The sequence below is a fragment of the Furipterus horrens genome, unplaced genomic scaffold, assembly GCF_987537825.1.
Source record: "Furipterus horrens unplaced genomic scaffold, mFurHor1.1.pri manual_scaffold_6, whole genome shotgun sequence".
Taxonomy (NCBI): domain Eukaryota; kingdom Metazoa; phylum Chordata; class Mammalia; order Chiroptera; family Furipteridae; genus Furipterus; species Furipterus horrens.
Window position 1 is genome coordinate 121,482,514 of NW_028327176.1, and position 26,682 is coordinate 121,509,195.

Here is a 26,682-nt window from a genome sequence, read left to right on the forward strand (position 1 = left end):
TTCTGTTAAATGAATATAAACTTCATCAATGCTAAAACAAAACAGTTAATCCCTTTAGCTCCGCTTTTAAATCATTCAGCTACGGTTTAAACAAACACGCATTTTTTCACTACAGGAAATAATTACCAGTTCCTCTGGACCACCTGCTGTTGGTGCATAGAAGAGCTTGTACTGACGCGGATTTCCCTCTGCATGGTCCCAGCGAACACTCAAGGTACTGGTAGAAGGGTCATACACTCTTAGGTTCCGCACAGTATTCAGAGGTTCTGGAATGCACAGGAATCACATCACACACAGTATGATCCTAACAATCAAGCACATATTTAGTACAAGTTCAATGGTATCTCCCTAGAACATAGCAGGCACCCCATGGTGTGCACTCCACAAATATTTGTTGAAGTAGTAAATAAATGGAAGACAGTCAGCAATAATCCGGTACACATATCTCATCTCTCCACAAGAGCATTTTGTTTATTCTAGAAAATAATAAGTGTCTTTCTCCGCAAAAAGACAGTTAACGTCAAGCAAGGATACTAAAAACAATATTTTTTTCTTTAAAATAGATTTTACTTATATATTTCAATTTTTATTTATTTTTTGTATATTTTATTGATTATGCTATTACAGCTGTCACGTTAAAGGGACTTATTTTTTAAATATACTTTTAAAGATTATTAAAACTTTGTGTCACCTCAGTGTTTCCAGATAAAGATATGATTTCGTTCCAATAGCAATTACTAAAGAAGCTACAGGAGTCTGGGTTCACTTACTGGTCTTGCCTCTTCCCGTCATCCGACCTCCTTCACCATCAACATACAGGGAGGACACAGTGATTGTGTAAGGAGTGTCAGGCTTCAGTTTCTGCAGAAGCACACTGTTCTGTCGTCCTCCTACTGTGATCTTGAGTAAAACAAGAAAAAATGTTAACTTGGTTCTTTTCATCTCACTAGTCTGTTAGAAAAAGCTCTTTCTACAAGGAAGCTGTTTGAGACCCTTACCAAGACCCGGTGACACATACGTACCACAATGAAGATTTAAAGATATCTTATGGTATAATTTTAAATATAAACTATGCACCTTAAATCACAAAAGAAAAAAATCCTCTAAGCTTTACACTGGTGATCTCAAAAAGTTATTTCAACTTGCTCTCCACCAGAAGTGCAAAATTTCACCCAAAAGGCATTGTACTGATTTCTTCCCACAAAGGTAGTAATTGTAAGTGAGCTACAGAGGAACTTTAAGATAGCAAAGACTTGGATAATATTAGAGGCTCTGCACTGTTCAGTATAATTACTCTTTTTATGGATGTTTTTTATTTGTTTTAGAAACACATTAAAATGGTTCAGCAAAAGATCTACAGCTTTTGGTGTTTCCCCAAAACACTGCCACTCTAAGGACATTAGCTGTGTAAACTACGTGATGGGCCCGTTTGCCAGGACACTCAAGCAGGAGTTCCCAGTCATCTCCACATGGTACAATGCTTTTTCAATTTCCTCCAATTAGAGTTTTCAGTATTTTATTCATTACTTAAGGCCATCTAGCTATCTTGTTGAAAGAAAATTTGCATGATTTGTTAACAGTTTACCAAATTCAGATGTTTGTGCCATACTAATTAAAATCACATGAAAATGGCACGCTGCCCACGATGAGAGCACATGCGGATGGCTGGACGCGCTAGCACAGCCCAGATGTTTCCAGCGTTGCACCCATCCTTTCAACTTCTAGAGGAAACCTCAGGGAGTCACTGTATTCATCCTAATGGAAGCAAATTGAACTACAGTGGCTAATTTTTAATAAATTTAATATTTGAGGTGATGAGAGAAAATATCAATGTCAGTACAAGCCATTTGATACTTAACAGATCTGACAGCATCCACTTAAGAGAGGTAGCTTCAAGAGTAAGCAGAAGGGTGTCTGCCTACTTCTTCCATCCAACTCTCCAAGATAATTCTAGCATCAGTGATTCATTATTTTGATTAGTTCATGGACTAGCATTGAAATGAAAAGATCCCTAACAATAATAAAACTTAAGGGATCATCAGCTAATACTTTACAGGGGATACGTTTATGAGACTCCATCCAATTATAGCCAATAGTGGAGAGACTGGACAGCAGTTGGAGGGGCAGTATCACTAAGAAGAGAAATGTTAAGGTCAGGTTTATCCTACTATGTTTTTACCTAAATCTGCCCTGGCATAGGCAAAAGAAGTTCTGTTTCTGACATTAAAATATCAATTCATCAAATGTGTCTTACTTTTTATAAAAAGCCAGATGATTAGAGTTGATATTTAGTTTATTATTGATAATAATATACTTAAGTGATAATTTATTTAACTGAGACATATTCTCAATCCAAATTTATCAATCTACCTAAGTCAAGGTCTATGAAAACCTCAAAAGACCAACTCAAAAGTAACACAGGGGATGGGAGGATTTCTGGTTCAGCTAAACCCACTTACTACTATGTAATACCAGAGACATTTAACCACATACCTTTAACCACTGCAAGCACCTACCTCTGCTAACACCTCTAAACTGGTAAGAGGTATGACCCATTTATTGGAGCTCAGCAAGTCAGATGATTAAAAGTTAATAACTCATAACTCTCTAAAGCTACATGAAAAAACATTATAGCCCTCCCTCCCCAAGAAAAGTCAACAAAATACCAAACCTCACCAAAAGCATCACCCTGTCTATGTAAAAATCATGGTGCTTTGTGAGCTAAGATAATGTGTGCAAGTCTAGTCACACATTTCATAAAAATAAAGTCAGAGAAAATTCACACAAACAACTAAAGTAAGTAAGGGGAATGGACAAGGGTTCTGTTAGATAAGGGAAGACTGAGAAGATAAAAAAGTGAAGGCTGAGTTTGTAGTCACAGCATCTTCCTCGGGAATCTCCATTTAGATAAATACAAAAATGACAAATACTTTGAATTACGTGAAAAGCACATGGATCTGGAAACACCAGATTTAAGAGATCACTTATGACATGCAAAAACAGAAAAATTATTGTAATGGAAGTTGTGGAAACCTTCCGCACTTGATTAAAGTAGAGAGATATGGATTGAAAATCTAAACAGACTCAAAAGTCTAAATATCTTAATGGATAATCCAACTCATAGTTTTTTAAGGGAAATGCGGATGCATTGAGGCACATACCTGATGATGTGAAGCTACTAAGGAAAGCAACACTCATCTCCCATGAGAATGTCCCCTGAGAATCCATCATGGATGGAGTCAAATACTTCCACCCAATATAGTAAATCTCCCATCTCTCAAAATAATATGTATGATTAACTAAATATTGTGGGTGAAAGGAGTTTGAAGAGAAAAAGGCAGAATTTGTCCAACTAATAGTCTTTACAAAACAAGTTACCATTTGTTCATTGCCTTCGCCTGTTGAAGGCTGGTAAGTGATTCTGTATTTCTGTGCACGACCACTAGCAGGATCCCACTTAACGGTCAAGCTGTTGGATGTTGCATTGTACACCTGAAGGTTTCGGGGCCCACTTTTTGGAGCTGAAAGAAGATTGTTAAGAAACAAAGTAAGCACACAGAATAATGCCTCCCTCCAAGATATGCACTGTTTCCAAAGAAATCAATCGAGCTGTATACCTCTAGGTTTAGATCTAAATTGGTCATTGAATCCTAAATAACTCTTTAATAAATACTGGCTAAACAAGGTTTTTCCAGAAAGTCCTCTTTAAAAGAGGTCCCAATCAACTCCTTATAATTTAAAAGCAGAAGTCTTGTTTGCAGTGGATTTTATGGTATTATTCATTTATTCATTCATTCAATCATTCATTCATGAATTCACTTATTCTTTCATTATTTGGTCATTCATACAATTCAGCAAATTAAATTCTTACCTGGTGTTGGTGGGGGTATCAAACGCACTAAAAAAGGAATTTGGGAAAATATTATTAATATAGCTATAGCTCTATTTTTTAAATTAATATTAAAATAACAATATCCTAAAGGCTGAACACCTACGTGTGCGCTCACGGCCACTCAAGTCCTCACTTTCTGTCTCATCAGGATAAATGGCAGTAACAGAAACTTCATAGAGAGTGTTCGGGTTCAGGTTGTCAAACATCAAAGTATTTTCATCTCCATTTAAGATGGTCTTAGGGAAAGAAGAATTAAAAACAAACCCACACAAATCAAGTCAGCATGTATATCATACACTCAATGGCAGTTCGTTGACATTATTTAGCCAGATGTTCTTGCTTGGAGTCATTCCATGAGCTCAAATGTCACTAGTAAGAAAGAATGCTGAGATCACTGGCTTAGAAAGACATGCTCCATCACCCTCCACTACTAAGAAGGAATACAGCTACCTCAAAACTAGAGACAACCAGAAGTTCCAGAAAATCAAGCTGCATGTAAGTCCAACAAACAAAGATATAAAGAAGAAATACTCATTCAGACAGGTAGGAGGGCTGAGGCCAGGGCAGAGAGGACATGGTGTGGTGGCAGCAGCAGCATTGGCAGTGGCAGGCTAGCAGAAAGCACAGTCAAACATTTTAAAAAGTCTAGAGGGACACCTGGGAGCACTCCCAGCACCAGACCAAACCACACAGCTCATGGTCCCAGTGCTGGAGAAAATAAAGCCTCATTGCTTCTGACTGTGAAAACCACTGGGCGCAGGGGCAGAGGAAGAAACTGCCAGCATCTCAGTAGAGTCCACTTGTTTAAAAAGCCTCTTGGTCCTAGAACATTTTTAGACCCACCCACTCTAGGAACAATGGCAAGAGCAAAGCTAGAGGGGTGCCAGTCCCATACAGAAGTGGAAGAAGTGCCTAGAAAAGGGGTGAGAGTTGAGCAAGTGGAATTGTTCCTGCTCAGACCCCTCCCCCACATACAGCACCACAACATGGTGAAACAGGTCACCCATACTGATGAACAGCTAAGGCTCCGCCTCTTACAACATAACACATAACTGGAGTGACAGCTCTACCTAAGACACAGAGGCAAACAAACACAGGAGCCTGTCAAGATCGGAAGAGAGAGAAGTATGGCCCAAAAGAGAGAACAGATCAAGGTTCCAGTGGGAGAATTAAGCAATGAGGAGATAGCCAACCTAACAGATGAAGAGTTCAAAACACTGGTGATAAAGATGATCACAGGCTTGACAGATATGCTTAAGTATGGCAAACACATAAGGAAAGAAGTGAAGGCTATGCTGAATGAAATGAAGAAAAATCCAAACAAAACCAATGGTGAAAGGAAAGACCGAGGTTCAAATCAATGATTTAGAACATAAGGGAGAAAAAAACAGTCAGCCAGTACAAAATAAGAAAACAAGAATTGAAAAAAATAAGAAGAGGCTTAGGACCCTCTGGGACAACTTTAAACATACCAACATCCAAATCATAGGAGTGACAGAAGGATAAGAGGAAGAGCAAGAAATTGAAAGCTTAAATGAAAATTAATGAAAGAAAACTTCCTAAGTTTGGTGAAATAAATAGACATACAAGTCCAGGAAGCACAGAGAGTCCCAAACAAACTAGACACAAGGAGGACCACACCAAGACACATCATAATTAAAATACCAAAGGTTCAAGATAGAGAGAGAATCTTAAAAGCAGCAAGAGAAAAGCAGGTGGGGTTCCTACAAAGGGGTGCCTATAAGACTATCAGCTGGTTTCTCAAAAGAAACTTTGCAGGCAAGAAGGGACTGGCAAGAAGTATTCAAGGTGATGAAAAGCAAGGATTTAACAACCAAGATTACTCTATTCGGCTAAGCTGTCATTTAGAATGGAAGAGCAGATCAAGTGCTTCCCAGACAAGGTAAAACTAAAAGAGTTCATCATCACCATGCCATTATTATATGAAATGTCAAAGGGACTTACTTAAGAAAAAGGTCAAAATTATGAACATTAAAATGACAACAAACTCACAACTATCAACAACTGAATCTAAAAAATAAATAAATAAATCCAGCTAAGCAAACCAGAATAGGAACAGAATCATAGGTATGGGGATCATTTGAAGGATTATCAGCTGAGAGGTGGAAGGGGGAGAAATGAGGAAATGGTGCAGGGATTAAGAAGCATAATTGGTTGGTACAAAATTGATAGGGGAATGTTAAGAATAATTTAGGAAATGACTGTTGGTCAAGATGGAGGCCTAGACTGACATGCTCCATCTCCCTCCACAACTAAGAAGAAATACAACTACCACAAAACCAGAAATAACCAGAAGTTCTAGAAAATAAAGCTACATGGAAGTCCAACATATAAAGTTATAAACAAGTGGTGCTCATCTGGATGGGTAGGAGGGGCGAAGCCAGGGAGAAGAGGTCAAGCTGTGCTGGCGGTGGTAGCTGTGGTGACAGCAGTGGGATGGCAGTAAGCACAGACATCCATATTTAAGGGGAGAAGAGAAATACCTGGGAGGCAACCCCGGCTACAGACCAAACCTGTCAGCTTGCAATTCCAATGCCAGGGAAGGCAGACCCCCATTGCCTCAGACTGTGAGGGCTGGAATGGGTGGGGACGGAGTTGGAGGCTCCCGGTCTCTCAGCAGAGAGTAAACAGCAGGAATCCATCTTTGACCCCCACTCCCACACAAAATGCCACAGTGTGGGAGAAGGGTCACCAGGTAGTGACAAGTGCACAGGGCTCCACCCCCTATAGCATAGGAGGTGTGACAGTCCTGCCCAGGAAGCAAAGGTAAACACAAAACTGTCAGGATGGCACAGATCATGATAGAGATCCAGGTGATGCAGCTGACCAGATAGCAAATATCTAATCTAACAGATCAGCAGATAGGAAATCTTTCTGAGGCACAGTTCAGAGCTTTGGTTATGAAAATGTTTACAGACATAACAGCAGATCTTAAATAAGATGGGGAAGGAATAAAGGCTAGTCCTGCTAAAATTAATGAAAACACATATGAAACTAGTGGCGAGGGAAAGAAAACTAGGGATCAAATCAACAAATCGGAACACAGGGAAGGAACCAGTGCAGAAAGAGGAAACAAAAAGTGAGGAAAATGAGGAGAGGCTCACTTGGCCCACTTATGAAACAGCTATAAGCAGGCCAACATCTGACTCATAGGGTTGCCAGAAGGTGAAGAAGGATTAGAAATTGAAAAATTATGTGAAAAAATAATAAAGCAGAACTTCTCTAACTTGGGGAAGGAAATAGTCTTACAGGTCCAGGAAACACAGAGAGTTTCAAAAAAACTGGACTCAGGGAGAACCACACCAAGACACATTATCATCAAAATGTCAAAAATTAAGGATAAAGAGAGAATCTTAAAAGCAGCAAGAGAGAAGATTAGAATTACATACAAATGGGTCCCAATAAGACTGTCAGCTGATTTCTCAAAAGAAACTCTGCAGGCAAGAAGGGGCTGGCAAGAAATATTCAAAGTAATGAAAAGCAAAAACCTACAACCACGATTACTCCATATAGTGAAGCTGTCTTTCAGAATAGAAGGGCAGAGAAAGTGCTTTCAGGACAAAGTAAAACTGAAGGAGTTCATCAGATCCAAACCACTGTTTTATGAAATGTCTAAGGGACTTGTTTAGGAGAAAGAGGATCAAAACTATGAACATTAAAATGAAAACTGTATCACAACAACCAACAACAGAAGCTAGGAAACCGAAACAAAGGCAAACTAAGTAGGCAACGAGAGTTAGAAAAGAATTATAGGTATGGGGAACATTTTGGGGAGAGGTCAGCAGGGAGGGGGAAGGGGGAAAGGGAGGAAGATGGTACAGGAATTAAGAATCATAGTAGGAGGGAGTGGGGTAGATAGGAAGATGTTGAGAAGAACTATATGGGGGGACAACTGGAGGGAGGGATGTCACTGGGTGGAGGGGAATAAAGGGAAAAGAAATTGGGAAACTGTAACAGCATAATCGGTAAAGCATATTTTAAAAAAATAAAAAACAAAAAAACAAAAGCAAAAAACGAATAATATAGGAAAGGGCAAAGCCAAAGAACTTATATGCACGACCCATAGACATGAACTAAAGGGGGTGGGATTGTTGGAGGGAAGGGCAGTACTGGGCAGAGAGAGCAAAGGGAAAAATAAATTGTTACTACTGAAACAACATAATCAATAAAATATACTTGAAAAATAAAAATTAAAAATAAATTTTTAAAAAGGATGCTTTTCTGGAAACACAGGTAAAACATTTTTCAGATAAGATTTCCTATAATTAAATGGGACATTAAAAAAAGAGAGAAAAGAGGGAAAGAGAGTTAACACTACCTCCAGCTTATCTGAGCTTCCAGAAGGTCCCCAGGTTACTCTGTAGAGAGACACATCTGAAGCTGCGTGATCCCAAGTCCCTCTGAAACTCTCTGTTGTGACATCAGTGATCTTTAGGTTGGTTGGGGCTGGCACCGTGTCTGTCATGAGAAAAGGTAGGACTAATTTTTTAATATGATCTAAAAATTTAATTTACTGTAATATAACAAAACTGCCTTGTTTTACACGGAAAGACAGGCTGAAAACATTGCTTAAAAGCAAATATCTCCCCAATTCGGTTCATTTGAAACATAAATACAAAAGAGAGTTCTGAGAACTGAAAGGATTGTGTGGATATAATAGGTGATTATTAATTTTTTATTTTTTATAGGTGATTATGTTCTATTAAAATGATGATTTTAAAGGTAATATTTAGCAGTACTCTAATTCAGGGATTCCTAATCATTTTGCATCTCAAGTTTTTTGAGAATCTAATGAAAACCAACAGCTCTTTCACACAGCAGAACACATAAGCAGAAATTTTGGCATATAATATCAGAGCATGCATGAACCTTCATGGTTCATGAAATGTTATGATCCAAGTAATGCATACATAATCTTTTCCTACAGTCACTAACTTTAAACACAATGTGAAGCAGACTGTAACTACCTCTATCTAAAGAGAGGAAAAACTCTGGAGTGCTGAGGACTGTTGAAATCCCAATTAAAAACCTCTCCATTTGTCAGGCACTCTGGTTAGTTTGCAGTACAAGCAGTTTGGAATGTCTGCTGCCAGTCCTAAATGTTCATTGTCAATAATTCCTCTAATTCCTGGTAACCAAAGCCAACTACACAAAACCCAGAGCCACCAAAAATGTGTTTCTGATAATTAGAGTGGAAAGACCCACTGAAACAAAGAGAGGGGACCACTGTCACAAGCACTACTGCCATCAAAACGTCAAGGATGCACTTTGGATGTATCTAAATGTTATTAGGAAATATTAAGGAATAAAAACTTATATTGAAAGTATTAATTTAGTGTACTAAATTACCTGCTTCCACTAGCCTTTTTTCCCTGACTTCTTTATCTCTTTACTACTCATGTTACGTTTATGCAAAGCTGTCAGTCTATTCACAGGCATCAGTTTTCTTCTCTAGGCACTACTCTTACTTACCAGGTAACAACTGATGTCAAGAAGGCAACTGAAATTGCTAAGAGATATCACATGGTAAGAAAATCACAGAAGTGGATGCTGCCTGATGTTGAGGAGTAGGCTTGGACACTTCACTAGATGCCCTGATCATGCACAGACAGCTGGGCACTAAAGGAGAAGCTTTTGAGCCTCTGGTGAGGGAGTTATTTTATAGGAAGTAAAAGTTCCAGGGTATAGCACTGATCCCACCACTACATTACTGGATGAGGCAGGCAAGTCATTTAAATTCTCTAGACCTGCGCTGTCCACTATGTGAGCAACAAGCCATGTGCAGCTCGTGAGTACTTGAAATGCGACTAGTCCATATTTGAGATATGCTGTAAGTGTAATATTAATACATCTTGGATTTTGAAGACTTATGAGGAAAAATATATAAAATATCTGATTAATAATTATTATACTGATACATGTTGAAATGATAATATTTTAGATATATTGGGTTGAATAAAACATTATTTAAATTAATTTTATGTCTCTTTACCTTTTTAATGTGGCTATTAGAAAATTTGAAATTATATATGTGACCCCTATTATATTTCTTTGGAATACTGCTGAATCTAGACCTTGATTTTTTAACTACTATTAAATTAGGAAATTAGGGGCTGAGCACTGTGCCAAGCACTGAAGATGCAAAGTTAAACAAAATCAGTATGTCTCTACCTTTTTTAGGAGGAGAAAGCAGAACAGATAAAAAAAAAGACTGACAGGCAATAATAAAATGGTTAAATGCTACTGAAGTACCGTGAGAGGGAGAGAAACATAGATCCCTTGAAGAAGCAACATAATAGAACAGGGAAGGAGAGGTGAGGAAGGGTGCCCTGTATCTCCCCACCTTCCCACTGTGGAAGTCTCCCCTTCCTCTGAAATCTGAATGCATAGAATCTGAGTGCCACATACCTCACCTTCCTTACCCAACCCCATGTATTGTTAATTAATTTTATCTCAACAAAATCATCAACTATTGAGAGTAGAAATGCCTATATTTGGTTACCCCGATAGCCCTTTACATACAGTAAGATGGCAAAAATATTTGATAACTAATGCAATTTTTCCAGAAAAAATGTCCAAAATATGTCAAGAATGTACTTTTTCTCCCCCATCCCACCACCAATCCCACACACACCAGTGAAGTATGTAGAAAATGAATTAGTGACAGCGGCTGGTAGAATAATGGTAGGATAGAAATTATAAAAGAAATGGACTAAAGGTAGAAGAGGAGAAAAAAATAAATGAAAAGCAACCTATGAATGCAAACGTTATTAAATCCTGGCAAAAATAGCATTAAAAAACAAAATGAGCCAATACAGCATGACCACAACTCACGAGTCTTTTCTTGAGCAGTCACTGGGGGAGACTCCCCCTCGTCATGCACGGCAGAAACGCTGACTGTGTACAGGGTTCGTGAGGTGAGTTCTTTGAGAGGGATGCTGGTCTGTGACCCGTCTACCTCTACCTGTAATAGAACAGTGGAGCTATTTTTATGAAGGGTTTACTATTAACATCTCTGTTGTTTACTGTACCCCTCAGCAAAAAGAGCATGAGAATAGTGGGACCAAAAAAAGCAATTTTTTCCAATCTGCATAAAAGTCCAGAAACTGGAGACAGTTCATATGTTTCTGAAGTGGAAAAAGAAGTATGCACTAGAGCCATATCTGACCCACTAAATGATGACTGCCTGTAGATTTAAACAACCTAATCGTTTTTCACCTGTTTCCCTTGATATCGCTGCCTCATTTCTTCTGGAAATGTCATCCTGTGGATTATCACGTTTGCTATGCACAAGAGCCCTGTGAGACCCACTGGTCATTGTACCTCTTTTGAATGTGTGTACATGGATAAATTAGCTTTTGTATAATCCAAATCACCGGCATAGTAACTGGGTGCTTAGCGAAACTATTTCTATATTCCAAAAATGCCCTTGAGATTCTGATATTAATGCCCCCGCCCCAAGCACATACAAATTTTAAACCCATTCACTAGTGAAGCCCCTCAATTTGCTCCCACTTTGAATCAGGTTGTCATGGGAAAAGCTCTCCACCCCAACATCTACCCAAACACATTCACTGACAAAAGGACACTCCTCTTAAAAACATACTCATCCTTACTCTGTCCTTTTCAATTGTCTTATCTTCCTATTATCTGACAAACTACCCAACATCCCCTTGCTAGCTTTTTTTTTAGAAATATTATTGACAATTTTCAGTAATTTATAGAATGAAGAGCACCATATAAGGCATCTGGATGAAAAAGAAATACTATCTAGATTCTATAACTAAGGAGTGATATTTTTAAGATGATTATCATAGAGAAAAACATTTTAAAGTAAATGCAAGATATTTTATCAATATTCAAAAAGTGTTTTATTAATATAACAATTTTTCAACACTATATTAATAAAATGACAATATTCAAAACATGCTACTAACTATATTTGTTTAGGTTCTTTTGTTAAACATACTAGGAAAACAAATAATTCCAAACCCATTCTAATCTCCAACCTACCTGTCTGTTATCCTCGTCTGGAGTTGTGTAGCGAACAATATATTTACGCACTGTTCCAGGTGCAGGTTCCCAAGAGACATTGATGGTGCTGTGGGTCACATCTCTGAGTTTCAAGTCTCGTGGTTTGGGTAGAGGCACTGGAGATGCATGAGAAATTAGGTCTAGATGTGATTCTCAACCATAAAGCTCTAAAGAATCCACACAAGCTTTCAAAAGTTGTTTTGAGAAAACTTAAAGGTGTGCAGCAAAATAACTAAAAATAATGGTTACAGTGATAAAAGTACTATGATTCTACCAGGTAGAGCTGAACTATCCTTAAGAAGTCTTTTAAAAAATAGGATAAATTTAAATTTATATAACAACTCTATTTCTCACTTACATGTTAATTTATTCCACTCTATATAAACCCTTACTTGCTTCTCAGCTATAATAAATCAGAATTCACCATAAATTTATCACTTCTGTTTCTTTATCAGGTATTTAAATTAATTAAGGTAAAAAGCAAAATCAAGAGTCAAGCTTCCTTACGAAGGTGGTAGAAAAATAACAGTTACAAGAGTGAAGAATGAAGATGGGCTAAAACGGAGCATACAACAAGCTTATAAGAAAATCTACAGAAGCCTAAAGGGTGAGAAGAACATACAAAAAGTAAATTTTTACCAAGACAAACAAATCTTTACCTTAAAAAGAAGAGGGAGGAAGATAACTAAGGAAGGGGTTTTTTTTTTTTCTTTATATAAGACATACCTCACTCTTTGTAGCTGCCCATTTGACCAATTTCCTTTGTCTCTCATTGAAACTCTATACACCTCTCTTCCTGAATTTTTCTCTCCACCTTCATTTCTGCACCTCATCCCTTCAATGCTTTTATCTCTCTGTGCTCCCTGCCTCCACTATTAAGGTCCAGCCCCATAGCCCAATCCAAAGCCACATTTGTCTTTTAGTCAAATGGGTCTTCTCTCCCAGCACACTCAGAACACATGTCTTCATCCCTGGCTTGCACAAAACCCCCAGCTCCAAACAGGATCTAACGTATAAAGGATGATTATTTTGCCTGGCTTATTTCACTAAGCAAAATTCTTTCTAGTTCCATCCATGTTGTTGCAAATGGCAGATAAGCCAGGCAAAGAAAGAAAAATACCATATGATATCACCTAACACAGGAAACTAAAGAACAACACAAACAAAAGAACTAAATAGAACAAAGAGCAGAATGGCAGTCAATAGGGGGGAGGGGGGAGGGAGAGAAGGGGGGTAAGTAAGGGAAGGGTTTAGTCAAAGAATGTATATAAATGACTCATGGACATGGACAACGGGGAGGGATATGATTGCGGGAGGGGGGGTGGGTTGGGTGGGGGAGAGAAATTGGGAGAAAAGGGGACAACTGTAATTGAAAAACCAAAAATAAAAAAAAATTTTTTAAAGATGATTATTTTTTGTTCATGAATTTCTACTGCCCCACCCAGGAGGGGCTCTTTCTCTTTTCTGCCCCATCATGCTTCTGTCTCAGGCCCTTTCCCCCCATTGAAGATTACTTCCAACTTCTTTATTTCCCTAGAAATGTGGACCGAGACTCACCAAATTTAAGCCAAGTTATCTATCCCAGCATGCCCACCTCAACAAGCATGAAACCAAACTCCCAGCTAGGTCAGGCAAAGGTCGTAAGTGCAATCATTGTCACTTTTCAAGAAAAATGCTAGTGAAACAGGAAACACAAAAAGGGCTGATCAACACACACACAAGAGAAGTGCAAACTAGGAAAGAACCCACGCTCTCTGTGCTGCTTTGTACATTACCTAGCACAGTAACTGGAGTATAATAGATGATCACTGTTTTTGGATTGAATTAATTGACTAATTCATTTAATGGAAACAGACATTCATATGTGCTACAGAGTTTCTACTTCATTAAAAATTTGGAACATATTGATCTTAAACCAAATACTGACCTCCAAAACTACACTTATCCAACTTTCCATTCTCACCAACCACATTTCATGGACCTACAGCAACATCATTTGTAAGGTATACATTATTTTATGTTCTATGCCTGGATAGACATCTGACCAAGAAGAGTTGTAAGACAGCATTGGTTGTAAGATACATCTCAACAACGGTCATGTTAAATGTGAAACAAAAAATGTAAATCCTAGAATCAATTTAAGATGCTGCCATAAGTCTAGACTTAATCTTAATTCTTAAATTTGATTGCCATAAATAATAACCCTATAACTTATACATAAATAATCAAATTATGGTTAGCATCATGGAGTAAAAGAAAAATCTGAACAAACACTATGTTTACAGCAATAGAAAAGAAGGAAAATTAGCAATGTCTTACAGGTAACTTCCCGAGCAGTGACAGGTTCGCTAGTAAGGCCATGCAGGGATGCCTGGACTGTGACCACATACTCGGTGTTGGGAAAGAGGTCAGTCAGCTGTACATCATTCACTGCTGGCCCCACACGCATCTGCACATGGACATGCCAAGGGGAAATCAGACATTCAGATCAAATGTTTCCACTTACTGGGAACAGCCAATTATAGGCCACTTGTAACCACTAGATTATAACACAACTTTTATTTTTCATTTTTCTGAACTTTATTTTTTTTCATGCCAATGTTTTCTAAAATGTGCCACAGACTGCAAAGCTAATTTTCTGTTTTTCTGGTTTGGGTGTAAAGGTATAAGTGGGTTCATAAGTAACTGCAGTTAATGAAGACTCTTAAAACCACAAAGTCTCATGAAGACCCCGTGAAAAAGAAACAAATGTCTCCCACCTCTTTGGGTTTTGTCAGTTCTGTGGCATTGACGGCTTCGTAGGACAAAGTATAGCCAGTGGCCCCTCCCACTGGCTGCCACTGCACCTGCATGGTGGTAGTGCCAACGTCATAAATATTCAGGCTGACTACAGGAACAGGCACTGTTGTAATGTAAAAACAGACATCAGTCTAACTCCCATCCTTCTACTCATTTTTTAATTGTTTCCTACTTAGTTTTGATATTTGTATATGCTAAATAAAAAGTTGCTATGAGAAATCAATGAGAGTTAATATCATCCTTTCCTCCCCCCCAAAAAACACAAACTCATTGTTCATAGATACCTCATACTCAGGACAGTATGTTATAACTATTTCATAGAAGGAAGGAAGTTTAAATTTGAAATATTCCTGTGAGTCCATATAGAAGCCAAAATAGATACCAACTTCTTATATTTCAGTCACTTTTTGTGGAACATCCCTAATTGGACTATGTTCATTCTTTAATCATATAATTTCCTACATAAGTAAGCAACACCGTATTTTATTTCACCTTTATTTAAAAAAATTTTTAACTGAGAGTGCCATACATTAATAACTGGAACTTAGGGAATTTATGGGCTTTTTGAAGTCAACCCCACAAGGCAGAGTAAAAGGTTTACAGTTTCTTCTTCATTTAACACTCATATAGCTTTCTCTTTTCTGTACAAAGATTGAGTTTAAAGTTTTAAGGAATTATCAAATTAATCCTGCCTATTATGAAATACATTATTTCCTACCTCCTATGGTCTAACATAAAGGGAAATAAAATAAGAGATAAAAACCTAAAGAACTGAGCAGTAAGTAGTCAATTCTTGACTTGGAGAGAGTGATACCCACTCCTTTCTCCTACAAGTAGCCTCCCTTTCCCCTGGAGCCCAGCCAAGAAGATGGGAGAAGGAAAGAGTATATTCATAAGGCCTCATAAACCCTACCAGAAATAGGAGAGAGGAGCATCTTTCCTAAAAGTTCTACTTGAACTCAAAGCCATTGGAACTTTTCTAGTAAAGGCCAGAGGCCAAAGGCCAGAAAAAAGAGAAATGGAGAGAACTCATTGCCTGCAGGAAGATATGGCCATCGACAGAATGAAACTAGATCATCTCAGTACAGCTCCACTTCCTAATCTTAGTCCCACTCCCCACACATGCTATCTTCCCTTGAGAAGTGAATAATTCTATGAAAGATACATTGCCCTCTACGTTATCTATAGCTATGACTACCCATTCCACCAGTGGGTCCCATGATGACAGGGGCACCCAGTAAGAGCAGAAAACCACTGAGTATTGAGCACCTACACAAAGAATGCACTCAGTAAATGTTTGTTGAATTGATATTGAATAAAGGAATGATTTAGAAGACTGATAAAAACCCACATGAGCTGACACCTCTTTATCTCAAAAAACAAAACAACAATATTTTATTTTTAATCTGACTTACAAGTTTTTTCTGTGCCCTTGAGAGGCTCACTATATTCGTCTTCTACTACAGAATACACATTCACAACATACTCAGTTTCAGGCTTCAGATCTTTCAGTACTGTGCTACTTTCCAGTCGGCTCACATAAAACTAAAGGAAAAAAATTTTAAGTAATAACAACATATTATAATCACTCCCCTCTTTTATACTATAGTTACAAAGTAGTTAATTGCAATGAGCTTAAAAATTATATTTCAATAAGACCACTGTCTTTTGTTTTTGCAAACTACCACATTACAATGAGATCTTGGACAATTCATATAATTTATTCTCCCAACTGTTGTTTCCTTATTTGTAAAATGAGTGGGTGAAACTATATAATCTTTAATGTTCCCTTCTAACTCTCTGATTCTAAGTATAAACCCATGAAAAAATCAAGCATCCTCTAATTAAATTTTAATTAAAAATCATATTGATATTCTTCAACTCTCAGAAATCATGAGTTTAAGCAGTGCTCTTTTCCTTTAATTAAGCCCTAAGGGAAGTGCTTGCCTAGCAAGAAAGAGAAAGCACCATTGTTGACTCAGTTCTGCACTATCCCTCCCTCTTGCTCCTCACCCTCCATTTTTCCCAGAGCCCTAATGAGGAGGACCCAATCTGAACATCAGGAGAAAGTGGACTGCAGGTGTGGTCTACTCACTTCTTGGCGTTTCCCTCCAGAAACCGGGTAGTATTCCACCTTATATCTATCCACACTGTCAGCAGGAGGTGTCCAGCTCACTCTAAAAGAACGATGGGTTCGCTCAGAAATAACTAGGTTAGAAGGTGCTGCCAAGTCACCTACATGTGGAAATAAAGTACATACACTTTTTTCATTATTAGATCAAGAAATTTGAAATTAGATTGAAACATTATTAGTTTCCAAATTAAGTTTGTACACACATCCTTTCACATACTAAGTAGCTACAGTAAGTCATTATAGAGGCCCACTGCCCATAAGTTGTCTCTGAATGAGTGACCAGAGGGTTCTTCAGCCTCAGAAAATTCAAACTTGAGCTCATTTTCTTTCATTGAAACTTGATCCCACTCTTCCTTATGGCACCACCAGTTTACCAATCACCTCGTCTCAAAACCTCTGAATCATCCTTTGGATACTTCTTCCTCTCACTAGCCTTGTAATCAACTTATAATCTAATAAATTTAATGATTTATAATCCCATATAAATCTTAATTTATAATCAATAAACAAGAATTTGGGACCTGATCATTCCATTGTCTGTGTTACTTTTGGTATCATCCAAGTTCACTGCCCTCAATATCATTTTGATTATTTATATTCAGGTAGCACTCTGTGAGAACAAAATTGGTTTCTTGTTCATGATTAGTTCCCCTACAGGACCTAGTTCAGTGGTAAGAGAAACTAACCACTTTCACACTCAAGAGAGTGAAAAAGCAACCAAGTTTTTAAAAATTTGGTAACATCATACTGTCTGTGATTATGCTCTCTGTGGGTAGATATAGGTGAAATGACTAATGCAGAACAATATCTGGAATAATTATTAATGAACATAGAAATATTAAGCTCCATATGACCACTAGAAAGATGTACCAAATAAAATTTTAAGTTAATTAATTTAGTGACTCCATGCGCATGGCAAATTATTCTCATATAACTTCTTTCTACTTTTTTTATAAGCCAAAACTGGAAAAAGCATTGCCATTCTTAGTATCCCAACCTTTATTGTACTTGGGTCATAATCAAGCCTACAAAATTATCAACCAATTTTACTGTCTGGGAAACTAGAATGAATACAACTCTTACACAGTTGACAAAAAATAAATAAAGGAAAATAGATAAAAGATGTTTTCATCCCTATTCAAAGTTTTCCCCAACTAAATAAAACTACAACTGTCTCAGCTAATCCAGAGCCAGAAGCCTACAAATACCAGTTTCCTGGCTGGTCCATTTCTCCAGGGAAAAAGTTATTCTGCTGTTCAAAATCCAAAAAGAAAATCTGCAAAAGTTTGGAGCGAGAAACTCAAGAAGGAACCGTCAGATAAATATATCCCAGTACCCAAAGCATGTAAACCATTTTGCCACGTTATTTGTTAAGTTCATTCCAACTTTTCCAAAACCAGAAGATAATAATGAAAGACCATCTTTACCATAATTTATATTGCCATTACAAGTACTTAGAAGAAACTTTTATAATTTTAATTTTCCAAAAACCTTCAATTTTGGTGTTTACTATGTTTTGTCTTGTGATTTATAGAGAGTGTAATCATTTCACACTACCCTTTGTCACTACAAATTCAGTTCCATAATTTGATTTCTAAATCTTAATTCCTTCTCAAGAATTACTTTTTTTCAAAGACCTCTAAAAACATCTTTAATTACTTGGCCCTGCATAATTTAACTTCTCTAAGTCTCAGTTTCTCCACAGGTAAAGACAAATTATGTCATTTACAAAAGTCCAAACTCTAACATTGTTATGTCTCTGTATATTTAAGCATTACAAGTGCAAAGTATCAAATCTAATCATCCCAGTTGAGGCAAAGCAAATGAGATATAACCCCCTTTTCATTTCTAATAAAAAATAAAAGTTGTCAAATTTTAGGAAACAAAAGTCTGGGGACAACCATTTAATAGATACTTAGTAATTAAAAAGTGAAGATGCTTTATTAAAAAATATGTATACATTAGAAAAGAAAAAAATCTCTCTTCTCCAATCAGTGCTTATGCATGGGTGTGTGTCTGTGTGCAGGAACATATACCTAAAAGGATCCTCAAATAAACTAGAAGTCATTTCTAGTTTGATGCTATCAGAAACAAATCAGGGGCTAAACCAATGATCCTCAGTTGTGGACAGTATTATCCTCAGCAGACATTTGGAAAATTCTGAAGATATTTTTAGTTGTCACAAATCAGGGGTTGCCACTGGCTTCCAGTGAGCAGGGCACAGGAATGCTACTAAACATCTCACAATGCACAGAAGAGTCCCCTCCCGCCATCCAAAACAAAAATTGTCTAACCCAGACCTGGCCAGGTAGCTCAGTTGTTAAAGCATCATTCTGATACACCAAGGTTGTGGATTTGATGCCCAAGTAAGCACACATATGAGAATCAGTCAATGAATGCATAATTAAGTAGAACAACAAAATCAATAAATGCATAATTAAGTAGAACAACAAATTCTCTCTCTCTCTCTCTCTCACACACACACACACACACACACACACTTCTTCCCTTCCCCTCTCTCCCTTCTAGTCTAAAATAAATAAATAAATAGAATGGAATAGAATAGAATAGAATAGAATAGAACAGAATTATCTGGCCCAAAGTGTTACAGTGCTGAGGGTAGAAATCCTGAGCTAACCTTACCTGGACCCTTGACACTGTTACACAAATTAATGGTGAGGTCATCCACAATCCGGGTGAGTGAGTCAAAATCCGCCACATTGAATGCATGGACATCATCAGGATCTGATGCAATCAGCTTTAACTCAGACTCATCAGCATTTTTAATTCCTCAAAAAATGGATATACACCAATTAAAAGCACTTCTCAGGAAAAAATTATGGAATGAAGCAAAAATTTTACAGGCTACCCTTGTATAATCAATGTTAACTAGAACATATATATGATTTTCCTCAATAATAAAATAATTATCTATATTTATAAAACAGGAACAAATAAAAAGTAATATAAACTGAAAGCTATTCTGAATTAACTTCCTCTAAATTCTTTTAACACCAATTTCCCATTTAAAAAAAAAAGTGTCTCCTCAATGTCTCTTTTCTGGAAAGTAAAATATGGATATCAAAAATAAAGACTGGGCCATGGAAAACCAAATGGGAATTTTTCTGATTCCTCTTAAGAATACATTTATCTTCTTGAGCCATTACTTCCTTCCCAGAAGACACGTATTTTTGTCTCATTACAAGGATAATTATATAATTTGATAACATATGATGGGGAAATGTGTTTGTTTTTTCACAGTTCAGAAAATATCTTTAACTACAAAAATATCCTCTGCTTCTACAGTGCCAAGAGCATTGCCAACCTTGTCAGTGCTTACCAACAGCAAACAGCTCTATGCCTTCATCCTTGAGTTTCTTCGAAGGTGTCTCAACATCATCTTGTGACTTTCCATCAGTGATAAGAACACCAATTTTTCGAGCTCTAGGCCTCATTCCAGCTTGGGTTTTGAAGCTCTGTTGGCCAATGAAATTCAAAGCCATGCCTAGTGGGATTTTTAAAAGAGAATCAATCACCTCATTATTTATTCACAACCTTTGACCAAAAACAGGAGCTAAAATTGAACCAAACCAACTTGACTCACCTGTGAGAGTATTGCCTCCTTTGTACGGTAAGCTTGCCACTGCTTGCAACAAACTCTTCTTGTCTCTGTGAGCATTTAACTGCCACTCTGTTCTGGGGTCCCCACTATACTGAGCAAGGGCTAAAAAACACCACTGGCATTAGCATATATAAAAGAACGTAATAAAAACATCAAATGTCTTCAACAGAGTCAGACCTACCAATCTGTACTCTTTTGGGGCCAATATCAAAGATCTCCACAATACGAGTAATGAAACTTCTCACGGTTCTAAAATTTGCCCGGCCGATGCTCCATGATCCGTCCACGAGCAACACAATGTCTGCTTCAGCTCTGGTGATACACTCCATCCCTGACATGGCAATTGTGAGACAGAGCAGAGTAAGGAGCAAATTCTTAGCAGGGTTACTTCCTAGCCACGCCTCTGCCAACCCCTGAATGCTCAGTGTTGCCTATCTGTTTCAGTTTTGCAGCTTTGCAATTCAGGCTCTGAAAATATGTCCATGTGATTCATTGACTTCAAATAACTGTCATAAGAATCATCAATTCCTCCAATGATTATTTCAGCAACAAATCTTTTTTTCATCTTTGACTATATTTCCTGACCATAGTCATAGACCTTGGAGACTCAAACTATCATAAATTTGAATGGGCTCACAAACTCAAGAGCTGAAATAAATAAGTGAGAATGTATAGCCATATAACTATAAGGTGTTAATAAATTTAATAAAATTTTAATGTGATCTAAAGATTAGGTTTGCATTTTTCTGTAATATTCAATGGTCATTAGCAGACAAGTAAGAAATGAACTGATAAAATGTATAAGCTAGGGAAGGTTTTAGTGAGCCAAGAAATCTTTTACAATAATTAATCTCCCAGGAAACTACCGTATATATCATGAAGAAATGGGAACATAACTTAAAATTAGACCTTTTTAAAGTAAATATAATTGTTTCAAAGCATGATAGCTATTATATAGTTATTAACTACTTAATCATCTGCTATGTAAAACAATCAAGCAAATACAGATGGTAAAGTCTGCACATTTAAAAAATCAAGAGAGAAGAAAGACAATTTAGAGAAAGTGTGCAAACAAATATACAAATTGAGAGCTGTAGAGACAACACGCACAAACACTGATACAAAGCTAGGGCGCTTTGGAAAGAGAGAATAATCCCAATATCCTCAGTGCACAAGCTACAAAATAAAAATATAAGTCCGTTAATATCATCATAGGAGAAACAATAGAACAATAAAGCAAAACAGCTAGATTTGACACTTTATTTTGTCCACATCCATATTTTCAAATGCTTTCTTTTCCAGGAGTTTACACTACCAGCTATGGATTTTCCCACCTCTTGCCATGTTAGTATCTGATCTTTATATTACAAAGAGAAGTCATGGAGAAAAACTACATGATGCTCACCACCCTACAAAGTCGTCATCATGTATTATACACTAAATCAGGATTGCAGATTCCCAGATACCATTCCAAGCACCTAAGCCTTTGCAAGCCTGCTCTTAAATTGCCCAGATCTACTCTTATTTTTGCAAATGATGGAAGATATTTAGAAGTAAATCCTACCCACTACTTGCACCTCTAAGAATGTTCAAAACTAACTTCTTATACATGAAAGCTGTAATCATGGCAAGTGCAAAAAAGTCGAAAGGGCTTATGTTGCCATTTTGCTTGCCAAATTGTGGTTCCCGAACTCTGCTTGCTAAGCCCAAATGAATCATTTTTCTCATTACTTTAACAAAATAAAACTGCCTTTTAGTCATTAAAAAGAGAGAAAAATGTACATTACCTACCCATCACAAAAATTCATCTTTAAATAAATTAGTACTATGTAATCAAAGCAATGCTAACAAAAAAAAAAGGCCTTAAAACTATATTGTAAAAAGTATGCTTCGTTGGATTTTTAAAGAATTTTTAAATATGTAAATTACTTATATAAATTTTAGTGTAAAATTTGTGTAGTCACTTTCCATTGTGTGATTAACCTAACAATTCATATTTGAATAGTTTCATAATATTGAGGTCTCCTAAGGAAATGTAACTCAATTTCTTACCAGAGGGTAAAATTGGCATTACAGTTGTGTCAGAAAGGGTTGTCATTTCTTGTCCAACAAGTGGTGAACTTTCTCCTCCATCAAACATTCCAAAGACATTTACTTTGTAGGTGGTACCTGCCCTGAAATGTGAAAACATATAGTCTGTATGTATAATTGGCCCAAGTGGTAGCATTGTTACTTTAAGACCTTCATCTTGATTAACAAACTTTCACTCAAAGTTATAATGCATACCGCTGCAAGAAAAGAAAACCAATTTCTGTCATATTCTAGTTTAAGATTACAGTGTGAGGTATCAAGGGAAGCTAGCCAACATTTTAGGGAATATTAGGGCTTCTAGCACCAGTCTCTGCCTTGCTTTGTTGTCAGATGTAGAATCCCCACCATGCCACCGAACATGTCAGGAGAAACCAGGTTCTTCGGCCTTACTGCTTCTAAGCAATTGGCTTTAAGAAAATAATTTAAATGTTATACCTTGCAGGGTAACCTAAAGCACCTAGCACAATGCTGGTGCATAGTAGGCTCCATAAATTTCATCCTCCCTATTCTCATAAAAATAAATAACAAACATTTATATAGACTTCAATATTGCTGAATGAATGATCAAAACAAACTTTCAAAAAGCAACTGCACAGAAGTCCATTCTTTTCACTTTAATAGTGTAGGGTGCTGTTCAAACTCAAACTTCCTTGTTGTCCACTGCACAGCCTAAAGCAAGACGTTCAGTCAGCTCACCCGTCCCCAATCCTGCCTGCTGGCACCAAGCACAAAGTCCTGCCTTCCCTCTATCACGGCCCACCCTGGAATAAGACACACTCAGAATCTCAGTGTGAGTCACCTGGGCCTTTCCAGAATGAACAGAAACCCCCACACTGCCACAGGACTTGCTAGGGGAAAGCTGCTTTTGATAAAAGAGCATAATATGGATGTTAATTTTTAAAAACCAGGACGTTAATGAAAAATTGCCATGCAATAACAAAAATCATTAAAACATTACAAAATATCTGCTCAGTCCTGCATTCCGTTCTAAACCCTGAATCCTACCTCCACTTCGCCAACACCAAGAATAAGAAAGCAATTCCAGCTGATTTAAAACACTCTGCTAGCAAATTCTGCTGTGTAAGGCTGACTAATTTACATAAGTTATTCAGTCTTTTAACACAAACCAAATATAGTTCAATCCTACCTAAGTTCCTCCAAAACAACTGTATTGTCATATGGTCCAACCACTAACTCTCCCAGTGTTCTTTCTTCTCCTGTGGGGTGGAATGTGACTTTGTAACCCTTCACTTCCCCAGGGGCAGGCTCCCAAGTCACTCGGAAGCTTGACATGGTTGAGTCAGATGTTCTGAGATTTCTGGGTGACTTGAATCGAGAAGCTGTAAAGATAACAAGATTTTTAAATATTATCCATAAGACTAGGCTTTGTGGTGTTTTATTAGCCCTTACAATAATAAATTGAATTGGAAAATATCTAAGTGACATATATGAGAGTCATCACAGCCATAACACTTCAAAACGTGTATTTATAAGAAAGTTAAGTCTGGTAGCACCAGATATAGTATTCAGTAAAAATGCTGATTAACAAAGTGCTACCCAAGTGAAAATGCAGATAATTCTTACATTTCAGAAAATTAACATTAGAACATTAATATGTAGAATCATTTTACCAGGAGCTTGATTGGTAAAAATAACATGTTAATCAGGCATTCTATCAAATTATTCTATTTCATTACAGAATTAATTTTAGACATTTACAAATAAAATAGATGTATAAAGTTTTCCTTAAAATATGACATACTTTCCAAAACAATTATTGTTTTGTACCTGTTGTTCCTGATCCTTGCCTAAGCTTTCCTTCTCCTGTCTTGTAAATTGGGAGAACTGTGATATCATATGTGGTCTGGGGTTTAAGTCGCTTTAACACTGTTGAGGTGACCGTGGATGGCACTTTGGCAACCATCTGTCTTCCTCCCCCACGGGGGCGATAAACAACACGGTAGTTGACAACTTTCCCAGGTGCTGGTTTCCAGGTGACTCTCATTGTGTTTTCTGTTTCTTCATCTACTTTCAAGGTTTTTGACTCTTGGGATACTGTGAGATTAAAAAAGATTACAATGTGCACCATGTTGAAAGAAAATATATATGTCTACCATCCCAATTATGTGAAAATAAGCTATCTGTGGGTTCCTAAATATGTACATTGTTCTCTTGCTCAGCATCATGCTGTCTCACAAATTCATGATGGCGTGTGAGCCCAATCTCAGTGAGATCACAGTAAGATGTTTTCTCTTCGATTAGCTAATAAATAAAAATTGAAGTTCATGTTGCATGAATTTCCTATCTGCATTCTAAAGGTCCTAGTAAAGAAAACATCCATTTCTGAATTCAGAGCCAGCCTGCAAACCAAAAGGCTGCCAGTTCGATTCCCAGTTAGGGCCATGCCTGGGTTGTGGGCCAGGTCCCTGGTTGGGGGCATGAGAGAGGCAACCAATCCATGTATCTCTCACATATCATTGATTTTCTCCTTCCCCTCTCTTCCTCCCTCCTTTCCCCTCCTCTAAAAATAAATAAATAAAATATTTTTAAAAAAGAAAGAAAACATTCATTTCCGAGATGACCTTTTAAAAATTTTATTATATTTCCATCTGTAAAGAATTCCTATAGCACTCATGCTGTGGAGGACAGTAAAAATCATGAATGCAGGGTCAGAAGTATTTCTTGGGTCTTTTCAGGAAAAGGTACAATCCACAAATGACTAGCCAGAGTAACTAGAGTTAACACTATTCCTTGTGATTGTCACAAATATGTAAGACCATGAACACAAAGGAATAGGAAACTTTAACACATAAAAATATCTCAAGAGTTCTAAAGGTAAATTAGTAAACACTGAGTGTTTTAGGAAGTACCATAAAGTGTTTGATTAATGTATTTTTATTATTAAATTACCTTTTATTAATATTTTATAATTATTAATAATTATATCAGAAACAGGTCACCAAACACTCACAAATAGCCAACACCTTCCTTTTCTTATACATAATCAGAGTTTATAAGCAAAATCACTTCATTTGGTTCAAAAATCTTAGTAATTCAAAAGCCATAAGCATTTTCTATGGGAAGAATCTAAAGCTTAAAGAAACACTGCAAAGGATCTTTCTTAATTCTAAGAGAAACATTCATGTTCAAATGGACAAAAAGCACTTGAAACAACTAAAAACATGAAAAAATTTAAAACATACATATATACAGAAAAACATTTTTTAGACATTGGACATCAGGAAGCATAGGGGAGTGATCCCTGAGAAATGAGAAATGAATGAGAGTTAATTTTGTGATCATCTTGGCTTATTATTTAGAAAGAATATTCAGCCTCAGTACAGGGAGAGGGAATCCAGGTAGAGCTCAGTGATCTCCTTTAATTCAGGAGATGGTTTTGTGAGTTTGGGGAGTCCTGAGCCCTTAGAACTTGCAGACCAGAGGTCTATGGAGGAGATGATATTAGAGAGAAAAAAACTCCAAAAATCTGCAAAAATCCTCTTTGAGTCTTCAACCCAGTACTAACCAGTGCTTGTATATGAGATAGAACACCCAAAAAGAACAGAGGTAATAATCCCTGGAGTTCCCACAGGGCCAGAAATGTTCCCCCTAACAAGAGCAGAAAAACTCAAAATTCTTAGAATATCATGGACAGTACTCAAGAGGTATTTGCCCAAGTAATGGGACAAAATTAGCCCTAAACTAAAGATTTCTCTGGTCTAGCTCTACCAAAGAATAAAATAAAGCTAAAAGTTCAAACTATTCCCAAATACTTTAACTGCATCCCAGAATAAAATTTAAGGATGTTTTTAAGGATATAAAAATATCTGGTACCCAAGAAAGTAAAACTCACAATGTCTAGCATTGAATAAAACTTACCAAGCATGCAAAGAAAAAATATGACACATGTTATGGACTGAATAGTTGTCTCCCCAAAATTTATATGTTAAGGCCATAAACTCCAATGTGATCGTATTTGGAGATGGAACCTTTGGGGAGGTAATTAAGATTAAATGAGGTCATAACAGTAAGGCCTTATCTGATGGGAATAGAATCCTTGTAAGAGATTTAAGAGACACTAGAGTGCTC

At 37.1% G+C, this 26,682-nt stretch overlaps 1 protein-coding gene across 1 annotated transcript in view; it reads right to left on the reverse strand.

The window, feature by feature from the left end:
- Nucleotides 1-26,682, reverse strand: part of COL12A1 (collagen type XII alpha 1 chain) — a 118,239-nt gene that overhangs the window by 50,911 nt on the left and 40,646 nt on the right. Inside the window, exons 15-33 of the mRNA XM_090282670.1 lie at nucleotides 24,382-24,648; nucleotides 23,741-23,933; nucleotides 22,555-22,676; nucleotides 20,684-20,833; nucleotides 20,485-20,604; nucleotides 20,221-20,385; nucleotides 19,524-19,670; nucleotides 16,842-16,981; nucleotides 16,162-16,291; nucleotides 14,707-14,849; nucleotides 14,267-14,396; nucleotides 11,923-12,063; nucleotides 10,748-10,873; nucleotides 8,232-8,371; nucleotides 3,996-4,128; nucleotides 3,872-3,898; nucleotides 3,379-3,521; nucleotides 771-900; nucleotides 127-266 (exon numbers count right to left, since the gene is read on the reverse strand). Coding sequence (XP_090138796.1) covers nucleotides 127-266; nucleotides 771-900; nucleotides 3,379-3,521; nucleotides 3,872-3,898; nucleotides 3,996-4,128; nucleotides 8,232-8,371; nucleotides 10,748-10,873; nucleotides 11,923-12,063; nucleotides 14,267-14,396; nucleotides 14,707-14,849; nucleotides 16,162-16,291; nucleotides 16,842-16,981; nucleotides 19,524-19,670; nucleotides 20,221-20,385; nucleotides 20,485-20,604; nucleotides 20,684-20,833; nucleotides 22,555-22,676; nucleotides 23,741-23,933; nucleotides 24,382-24,648 — 2,687 coding nt within the window. The remainder of the gene's footprint in view (nucleotides 1-126; nucleotides 267-770; nucleotides 901-3,378; nucleotides 3,522-3,871; nucleotides 3,899-3,995; nucleotides 4,129-8,231; nucleotides 8,372-10,747; nucleotides 10,874-11,922; nucleotides 12,064-14,266; nucleotides 14,397-14,706; nucleotides 14,850-16,161; nucleotides 16,292-16,841; nucleotides 16,982-19,523; nucleotides 19,671-20,220; nucleotides 20,386-20,484; nucleotides 20,605-20,683; nucleotides 20,834-22,554; nucleotides 22,677-23,740; nucleotides 23,934-24,381; nucleotides 24,649-26,682) is intronic.